Source organism: Elephantulus edwardii, unplaced genomic scaffold (genome assembly GCF_000299155.1).
Source record: "Elephantulus edwardii isolate Elephantulus edwardi_28Jun2011 unplaced genomic scaffold, EleEdw1.0 scaffold00085, whole genome shotgun sequence".
Taxonomy (NCBI): Eukaryota; Metazoa; Chordata; class Mammalia; order Macroscelidea; family Macroscelididae; genus Elephantulus; species Elephantulus edwardii.
In genome coordinates this window covers 5,533,594-5,544,405 of record NW_006399835.1, presented here as the reverse complement: position 1 = coordinate 5,544,405, position 10,812 = coordinate 5,533,594, and the positions used below count along the sequence as shown (strand labels likewise).

General features: G+C 34.9%; 1 protein-coding gene across 2 annotated transcripts in view; it reads left to right on the top strand.

Annotated features, from left to right (window-relative positions):
* ALCAM (activated leukocyte cell adhesion molecule) overlaps positions 1-10,589 on the top strand; it is a 278,812-nt gene extending 268,223 nt beyond the window's left edge. The window contains exons 15-16 of one of the 2 annotated variants that reach the window (XM_006890002.1): positions 6,550-6,657; positions 9,767-10,589. In XM_006890002.1, coding sequence (XP_006890064.1) covers positions 6,550-6,637 — 88 coding nt within the window. In that variant the 3' untranslated portion in view covers positions 6,638-6,657; positions 9,767-10,589. The remainder of the gene's footprint in view (positions 1-6,549; positions 6,658-9,766) is intronic. The other variant, XM_006890003.1, reaches the window with a different exon arrangement.
* The last annotated feature ends 223 nt before the right edge of the window (positions 10,590-10,812 follow it).

Genomic DNA, 10,812 nt, shown 5'->3' with positions numbered 1-10,812 from the left:
CATTAGAAACTAGATGGCAGGTTGCCATGAGTCTGAACCAACTCGAAGCATTGAGAGACTGAGGGAGGGAGGGAGGGAGGGAGTGAGAGATCTATGTGGATACATATGTATTTCATCAAACAATTATAAAGAATATTTCAAAATAATGTTCTGGTTGTCTTTCATTTATTTAAATGGGCCTTCATTTTGCTATGAGTTAAATGGTGTTTTGACATATATAAATTTCTGGCATGAGAGTAGTTTTAATTTCTTTGGGTTTTGTTTGTTTCAGTATTTTAAAGATGTGCAGTTTTGTCTGGTCTGCTTTTTTCCCTTAAAGTTTTCTCTGTGCCAACTTTCAAGCCTTTCTCTTTACATTTGCTTTTGATTAATTTAGCTATGTTCACCTAGGTGTAGTTTTTTCTTTATACTCCCTGATTGGCATTCTGAGAATTTTTATTCATAAGTTAATAAATTTTACCAAATCCTGTGTACTTTGGTCAGTATGTTTGTTTCTTGAAATATTGTGTCTGCCCCTTTTTATTTCTCCTTTCCTCCTGAGACTCTATTAATATTAGTTAATACTGTTCCACAGATCAAAAAGAACCCATTCATTTTTTCCATGTCTTCTACTTCTTTAAAAATAGAAGTATATATTTCTCAAGTAGAAATATAATTTCTCTTTCTTTGTCCTTAAATTCATTGTTTAACATTCTGATGTTAAAACCAATTATGAATTATTCATTTCAAGTATTGTACTTGTTGCCCAATTAGACTCATACTTGACAAGCTAGTGGGTTTTCAGAAGTTGTAAATAACATGGGAGAAAATTTCCAGCTTTCCTTTTGCAAAACTACTGGTAGTTTCAAACTGTCAGAAAGGTGCCACTTTTGAAGAGAATTGTAACTCCCTTCAGATTATGTCAGTGGAGTTCTGTCAGTTGTAGAATTCCCATCTCTCCAGAGAACTTAAGAACAAGGATGTCAGACTGGAGACTAAGGTGTGCCTGATCCAGGCCACATCTTCACAATTGCTTGCTATGTGTTATAAAACTGGACATTGACTAGGGATGATAGAAAGAGAATTGATGCCTTTGAGCTATGGTGCTGGAAAAGAGTATTGACTATACCATGGACTGCCAGAACAAACAGGTTCGTTCTGGAGAGGGTGAAACCAGGTTGCTCCTTGGAGGCAAGGATTCTGAGGCTTCATCTGACATACTATGGGCATGTTGCAAGGAGGGACCAGTACTTAAAGAGGGATGTCATGCTTGGAAAAGTGGAGGGACAGAGAAAGAGAGGAAAACCGTTGATGAGATGGATTGATTCAGTGACTGGGGTAATGAGGGTGTGTCAGAGACAATAAAGTTGGCACAGGATAAAGCAGGTTTCAGGGCTGTTGTACATAGGTGTTGCTATGAATCACAAGTGACTTGACAGCACATAACAACAACAACAACACTTTTTACTGATATTTCCCATCATTCTCATCATCCATTCCATTCCTTTAAACCATTGATCATATTTGTGATAGCTGATTTCAAGTTCATAGGTGCTAATTCCAACATCTAATGAGCTCTGATAACCTAGTGTAAGAAGCTGCACTGCTGTCCCAAGGACATGTGATTAGACTACACCAGATGTTCCACAGGAGAAGGATGGGTCATTTCCTCCTGTGTGTTTTACTGCCTCTGAAAACCCCTTGGAAGGTCAGGTATGGGCTGGTTCCTACTCAACACCACACAATTCCAACATCTGCATCATGCAAGGACCAGTCTCGGGAGTTATACACCATTCTTCTGTTCTTCGTCTGTTAATGCCTTGAATGTGTACTGCCCTTTGTGAGTGATAGGTATCTATCTTGTGAGGAATTTTGATCTTTATTTTCTTCCCCAGCTGCCCATTAGATTTCAAGCTGGCTATTTGTATCTCATGATAATTAAATTTTTACTTTGTTGTGGCACACCTGTCTTAGGATGTATGCTTAGTTTTGGCATAGTCTTTCTTTGGTAGGCTCTTTTTAGGATTCGGTGGAAATACTGAAGTTTCTGTTAAGTTCTCATATCTTAAACCAAAAAAGACCAAAAAAACCCCACCAAACCCTCTTTGGTGCTTTTAAAGTTGATTCCACCTCACAGTTTTTCAGAATAGAATTGATCCAATGCAGAGTTTTTGTGACTATAATCTATAATTAAGATCTCTAGGCGTTCCTTCTGCAACACCAATTATTGGGTTCAAAGAAATAAAATCCTGATTAATAATTGAGATTCAAACCTATCTCTCATTAGTAGCTTTCTTTATTTTCATTGAAATTTTGATGAAAGTTTATAGAGACTTTGGATTTCCATTCATTCATTGTTGCACATTTTCCTCCCAGCCAAGCCCTCCCCTCAGCTGGTATTCCTCTTTGAAAAGTTAAAAAAAAAAAAACACACAAAACCAAACACCCAACTTTCATTATTTTATACCACCAGGCCACTCTCCCATGTAACTCTCATTCTGGCATCTTGGCATGACAATTATACTTAATAACGTATTCCTTTCAAACAGCTTTCTCCTTAATCTGTTTCAGTGCAGTATACATTATTTATCCCTTCTTTTCTTAGATTCTCCCCAACCCCGATGTCAGTCCTGCTTTACAACAGTGGCATTAAGCGGTATTTGTCCCTTTATGACTGAGATATTTTACTCAGCATAATGTCCTCCAGGGTCACCCATTTTGTATAACATTTCATAAGTTCTTTGTTTTTCAATGCAGCATAGTATTGCATTGTGTGAATAGTCCATAGCTTCTCTATCCATTTGTTTGTTGATGGGCACTTGGGTTGTTTCCAACTCTTTGCTATTGTGAACAAAGCCACAATAAACAAGGGTATGCATAGTAGCTATCTTGCTTTAAAAAGAAAACCTTAGTGATCTCAAATATTTAGACTTAAAGGTTCACAAAAAATATATATTTAATCATTCTCAGACTCTAAAAACTCAGGGATCTCGGTGGTGTAATCTATAGGAAGTCTTGTTGCCAAGTCAAAGACCATACCTCTCTGGTGGTTCAAATCCACCAGGAACTCCAAAGGGGAATTATGGGAAAGCTTTTCTTCTGCAGTCTGAGAAAACCAATGGAAGTTCTGTTATGAGTCAGTTCTGATTCAACATCAAAGAGAATTTATGTTTAACAATTGTACCCTTTCTTTCTATAGACAGAGAAAATTACCTACAATAGTGTTGTTAGATAATAAATAAATATTTATTAAAATGTTCACTTGTTTGCTCAGAGATTCTCATCAGGAAAAATAATTCTCATTATCTTGCTCTGCAGTTGCTTAAAATCCCTTGTTTTAATAACAGGTAATTATGTATTCAAATTATTAGTATTTCATTTATTAATGTTTTCCTACACTCAAAGAATGTAGATGTTGCCCAGATCTAAGCTATTCAGAATGCACAGGCATTTTGACTCTCATCCATTATAAATGCTCTAATTTTCATAATTACAATAGCATAACTCCAGGATAAATTACTATTGATTATGTTTGGTTGTTATTGAAATTACTTCTGGATTTGGTAAAGTTGATAAATATAAATGTTTAAATAATAAAGATAAATGTTTATGCAGGTAATTTGTGCAATGCATTCAGAATGGACTGGAGTAAGACATTACTCAAGTTCTGTATCTTCAGTGTAGTGTTCTAGTTAACTCTTTGTAAAATAGCAACCACTTGTACACCATACTGCTAAATATTAATAGCATAAAGAATAGATGTAAAAAATATGAGTGGTAAAACATTAGTTCAATTAAATACATAAGACTATTCTGTATGGATTCCATAGATCTACCATTTTAGTATGTACTCTAGGTAAAATGTGAATAAATGCAGTTCGTTTATTTAGTGAGCTTAAAGTTAATTCAGGGAAATTAATAAGACAGGCTACGTTTTGAAACTGCATGAGTCAAGTTGCTGGAAAGTGACTGAAAAGTTGCTGGAAATTTCCTGGAAATTTTTCTAAAATGAAAGCCTGAATCTCTCTGTATTTGAGGGATGAAAAATGGGAAACCTATTATTATCTCAGTCCCAGAAATAGACTAAATGTTATTAAAACTTCAATTGAGTCTTCAACTAGCTTAATTCCTAATGGAATTGTTGTGAATAGTTCTTTGCACAATCTTAATAGCATGGAAACTAGACTACTCTTAATCCTACAGAAAGTAACATTGAAAATTATCTAGGTATTTTTATATGTGATGCCGTGCTTTAAAAAAAGAAAAAGGAAATGTTTACAAGTGAAAAAAATCTAGAAAAGTCATTCTCTGACAAGAGAAAACTGACAGAGAGTGAGACTTATGAGGGATTTTAAAAATGGCCATTAATAACCAAAATATTAAAAAGAACTTTAAGTTCTAGATTAGAATAGCTGTAAAAGATGGGTAAAATACATGATAAGATGTAGCATTTTACAATGGAGTTGAAATCTGTTTAAGAAAAGACTCAAAAGGATGTTTTAAAAATGAAAAAAATAAATATTAAGCGCCTTTGGTGGTTGAATTTAGCAGGAAATTATCCGTAACAAAACGGGCTCTGGTAGTATAATATGTACCATGTTGTGCTGATATCTGGAAGGTCAGAGCTTCAAATTCACCAGGCACTCCCTAAGAGAAAGACGGCACTCTCCTCTCATAAAGATTGAAAGCTCTATGGAGGGTCACCATGAGTTGAAATTAACTTCACAAGCAGCGAGTTGGAGTTAGTGGAATCCGTAGCAAAATACAGAAGGGAACTGGAAGATACAAGAATTAAAAGAAAGAAATTAATGTGCAGACAGAAGAAAAAAAATGAGATTAAGAAGAGCATAGGGAATATATAGGGCACATACAAAGGGTCTAATATAAATATAATTGGAATGCCAGAAGATAATAAGAATCCTCATCGCTAGCAAGAGAGATTAATAAATCATGGTTATTCACTCGATGGTACATTATATACAGAAATTAGTAACCTATGCATAATCTTCTGAAGAAGTCTCACAACATAAAATTGCATTAAAACAAAAATGTAACCCACATAAATATATGTAATGTGATTCAATCTGTATACAAATTAAAAGAGCAGGTAAAATTATTCTGTAAGAATTGAGAATTATTTTAACACATGGAGAAGTGTTTTTGACTGCAGGGGAGTATGGTGAGGGACTTCTAGGACTGTTATGTTTCTACTATTTTTTATTGAAATGTTAATGACAGTTTACAGAGACTTTGGATTTCCATTCATTCATTGTTGCACATTTTCCTCCCTGCCCACCCCTCCCCCCCTTTCTATTTCTTGAGATGGGTGTCTTTTATGTTAGTATGGTCACTTTTTGAAAAAAATGTTATTCTTTTGTCATGCTAGGTGCATTATCTCGTATAGATGGTATTCTTCAAGAATACGTTTTCATATGATACATGGATTTATAGCAGACATTTAAAGATTCATTCTACTCTATCTTCCACCTTTTTACAGTTGAATTTACCATAATCTTGTTAGTCAAGTACTTTAATTTCTCAGTTCTTATTAGGCAAAAAGAGACCAGATCTCATATTATCCACTAAGTACATTTCTTTCATTCACCTGCTTCCAAGATCATTTTTTATGCAATATCGTTTTTGGCCTAAAAGAGAAAATATTTCTCATGATGATACAACTTCAGACAGACACTTTTCAACTTATTCACAATGTTGTCCCATTTATGTTTAAAATTTGTCTTTTGTAAATGTTATCACATGTTAACTTGCACGGGTTACAGTTCCTCTTCTGCCTTATGAATAGATGTAAAAGACTGTAGTTTAAGCTAAGTTAAACATCTTAAAATAAAAAATTCATCTTCTGTTATGTATAGTGAGTATCTCAGTTTCCCCAGTCATATATTTTTATCACACGTAGGTATATATGATAAGCCACTATATCCCATTTTCTAGTAAAACTGTGATTCTTGGTAAGCTCTGATGACATAGTCCAGAGAAAGTTGTGCTGACAACCCAAAGATTCAGATCTACAGGATTAAAATGATAAATTTTTCTATGCAATTTGTAGCCTTTACGTTAGTTCCGAATCAATGGAAATGAGTTTGAGTTTTGAGAAAAGCCTTTTTTTAGGGAAATATAGTTTTGTAAAAAGGCTTCTTCAGTCAAGAGATATATGTGGTATTACAAAAATGCCTTAGAGTAAGAAAAGCAACTGTGAATTACCTGGCAAAAATATTTTTACATGACTTATCATTGTGTGTCAACTGATAATAATTGGTACCTTAAAAACAGTAAAATAGAAGAACAAGAACCATGCTGCAACTTATTATGTAGGGTGTATGTATGTGTGTGTGCATATTTTCTTAATCATGTCATTGCAACTCCCCTAATAAATTAATTCCACTGGAATGTGTTCTCTTACCAGCTAAAGCTCACAAATCTCAAAATGGTTGCTCTAATGGTTTCCCTGTAATATGTATTTTTCAAGTATGTGTCCATTTGAACACTACAATTTTATATGCAGTTCTCTGTATGTATCAATAGGATAATATTGATTTAATTTTCTTTTAGGACTGCATCAAAACATGTCAACAAGGATCTTGGTAATCTGGAGGAAAACAAAAAGCTTGAAGAAAACAATCACAAAACAGAAGCCTAAGAGAGAAAGTACTTGTCCAGGTTGGTAGAATGTATTAGGTTTATAGAAATAATATCCAGAAAGTATGGAACATTCTCGGAAGTGAAGCGGAAAAGGGTAACATTAAGCTGCTTCATAATTATAGTTCAAAGCAGGAATATCAGTTTTGGGAAAGAAATTTTGTAGCTCAGAAAGATACTCTCAGAAGAACGGAACCTCTCTATTCCTCTCAGAAATAAGTATTACCATCTAAAGAATTTAAATCAATTTTGATAATTTAATATCCAACTAGTATATTGTATGTAATGCAAAAAAAAATTATATTTCTGGGTGGAAAGTAAATTTATTTTATAAATTGGTACTTGGGATAGAATAAAAGCAAATTCAAATGCTTCAGGAGAGGTAAGAATAATGTAAAATGTGAAAATCTCAATTGAAGGGTTTAATATACAGATAAATTTGAATGTGCGGTTTGAACCCACAGCTGCTCTTGGGCCGAAAGGAGGGTAATCTGCAGTCTCCTCCTGTAGGATCTACTGCCCCTAAAAATCCTCCGGAGGGTCAGTTATGAGTCAGTTTTGACTCAGCAGCACACAATAAGAAAACAAATATGCATGCATTGTTTATATATTTGTATTCCTTTTTATTATTATGTATCATTGAGTTGGAACTGACCTGTAGCAGGTTTTCAGAGACAGTAAATCATACCAGAAGAGGTTGCTCTATGGTTCTCCCTCGGAGAAACTGATAGATTCAAAACTATGCACTCAAAGTGCAGCTACCCATCTGTGCATCTCTGCATGTCTGTGTATTAGGAGAGATCAGTTCTAGTGAAAGACCTCATACTTGGTGAAGTAGCGGATTGGCAAAATAAGATGACGGCCCTAGAGGAGATAGATTTGGTCAGCAGTTGCAACAGTGGGCTCGAGCATGGCTGAGATTGTGGTGATGTGCAGGACTGGACAGTGTTTTGTTCTGCTGCACTTGATACCACTGTGAGGCAGACCATCTCCGCAGCACCTAATGACAATAACTTAGGCGTGCTTAGAGCCCGGGTGTTTCCATGGCTAATCTGTGATTGCTAACTGACATATTGGAGCTGCAAATCTACCCAGCAGCTTCTACAGGAGAAAAAGACTTGATAATATTCCCTCTTAAAGATGGTTGCACTTGATGTGTGTCATCAAACTGATTCCTGCTAATAGTGACCTGATCAAACAAAGTGAAACTGCCCCCTAGGGTTTCTATTAACTGCAGTCTTTGTGAGAGCAGATGACTACATCCTTCTCCTGCAGATAGGCTGGTAGGTTTAAACCACACACCTTCTGTTACAATTCAGCGCTTAGCACAAATGTCACCAGGTAGAAAGAATGGCCAATAAACCCTGTTGGGCAGTTTTTGCCTGCTGATGTTGTCCCTTAGGAATCCTTATGGTTTAGTAGGTTAAGTATTGGGCTTAATGCTTAATCACAACTTGAACCTGCCACAGGACACAGGTGATTCTGCCTCCTTCCATTTACATTTGCATCCTCAGAAATGATCCCCATGAGTAGGAATCAACTTAATGGCCATGAATCTGAATCACTTTAAGAGCACATAACACCAGCAGCACGCGCGTGTGTGAGTGTGTGAGAGAGAACTGCTATCCAGTTAATTTATGGTGCCTTATTAGACAGAAGAGTATTGCTCCATAGAGTTTTGAAGGCTGTAAATCTTAATGGGAGCCTGACTACGACATCTTTTCCCCATTGCATGGCATGTTTGAGCCTAATCTGCTGTACCACCATGGTTCCTATGTATGTGAAGAATTAACATTGTCAATGTCATGTGTTCTGTGTACACCATGTATTATAGTGTACGATTCACTATTTCAAAAAGATGGTATATCACTTAGAATTTGACTTTTTTTTTTATGTTCCACTGAAGCAGAAAAAAAAGGGTAGCATTTAGAGAAACTATTTTGTGTGCCTGTGAAAATGACTGCCACTAAGTCTTACCTCAGGGATGCAATAATGTATAACCACACCACTAAGTCATTTGTTATCATTCCCTCCAAATCACAACCTTATTCAATTACCTGAGTTAATCCCAAAACTAAGAATGAAGAATGTGGGAAAGAATTGTAATTAGAAGGATAAACACAAAAGAAGGGAAAAAACCTAGAACAACTGAAATGGGATATATGTTTAAGATCCAAAAACCAAGATCTCAAAATGATTGAACAAAAGAAATGGAAATTAGAATCTCCCTCCATTCCTGTTTTTCCATTGGAAGTCAAACAGGAGGTGAGTGATCTGGCCTAATTTTTTTTTTCCTTACTTCTCCCAACTTTTGTTCTCTATAAACCTTTGTAAACACAGATATTTTTTACTTTATATTATTTGAAATTGGATAGAGTAAATTCTCAAAAGAAAATTGATCTTGAAGACAAACCCCACAAAACAGTGTGTGATTTGAACAAATAAACTGCAGCTTTAACCTGAAGAGAAGTGGAATGATTTTTTTTCTGAAAACCATATAATCTTAATATGAATTAAGCCATTTTCACAAAAAAATAAAAACTTTCAATAGATTCTAATATGTTTTTCTTCTTTTTTTTTAATGCAGCAATGTCTGCAATTACAGGTTGATTCAGGGACAAATGAGGTTTATAATAAGATTCATATTAAAATAATTATTATCACTTAGAGTCAAGGGTAAATTACCTCATAAGCAAGGTAAGCACAGGCTTACTTTGTTTATTTATACCTTCACCTGCTTCCTTTGACCACATCTCTGTAGTAGAAATTTTACATGGGTTTCAACACAGATGTGAGAAAAAAAATGTTCATTGTATATTAGTAAATAACTACGAGTAAGCCTGTGCTTACTGGCTTGTTGATTACTTCATTCTTTCAGGGACTAGAAATTTGAAAGAGCTTTGATTCTTTAAGAAAGTCACTCAGATTGAGAGACAGATGCCAGACATATCTACAAGCAGAATATTTAATATGAAATTGTTCAATAAAAATTAGTAAATAGGCACAAGTAAAGCCATGTTTACCTTATTTCTTGGTAATCTAGTACTGTTTTAGTACAGAGCCTCTTTTGATGGTAAAAAAATAAAAAAGATTGCTATATGACTCACTTAGTTGTTTTTTTTTATTTCAGAGAAAGAAACCCATATAGACCAATTGAAGCATGAACATGGATTGTATTTAAGATACATGCAAAGACACTGACAGCAGCAATTCATGGTTCAAGTATTCAGCAGTTCATTTTATCAAGCTGTCACGGGATTTTAGAGAATTATCTCAAGTAAAACAATAAATGAAATGAGAAACAATAACAAATTTTGGCAGCCATGATAATAGGTCATACGTTGTGTTTAGTTTGACTTCTTTTTTTCCTGTAAATTGTCTGCACTGAGGAGTTGTTTTTGGTTTGCCTTTTATGTAAATTTTTTACGTAGCTATTTTTATACACTGTAAGCTTTGTTCTGGGAGTTGCTGTTGATCCGATGTATAATGGAATGTTTTTATTTCAATTGTTTATATGGATAATCTGAGCAGGTACATTTCTGATTCTGATTGCTATCAGTAATGCCCCAAACTTTATCACAAGCACCTCGGACCCAAAGGTGGCAGCTTGTGAAGATTGGGGTCACACACATTGCGCTAGTCAAAGCTGTGATTTTTATCACCAAGCAGGGGGATAAAGAGAGTCAGATTGAAAAGCATCAGATGAGTTTGTTCTGCGTACATGCCACCAGCTGACGCTTCAAAGTCAAACCACACACATATATGGACACACATACATGAAAATGGTACGCCCAAACTGACAATTTTGTCTGTTCTTGGAAAAACGAAAAACAAATCATATTTGAGGTAGCATTTACCTTTGTAGACACCTGCTACTAAATTCTTTTTTGTCAAAAGCAAAAGCAAACCAATATATGAGAGACAGTTTGGAAAAATCATGGATAACATTCCCACTTTCATTAGTCACAATGTAAATCACGGTAGTTAAAAATTGGTTTTAAATCCTTTGGGTTATCCACTGCCTTAAAATTATACCTGTTTCCTTTAAGAAAAGATACCAATCAGAATTGGAAATTTTTAACAGTGGTCATTATCAAAGCTGTGTTATTTTCCACAGAATATAGAATATATATTTTTTTCGTGTGTGTTTTTGTTAACTACGCTACAGATATTGAA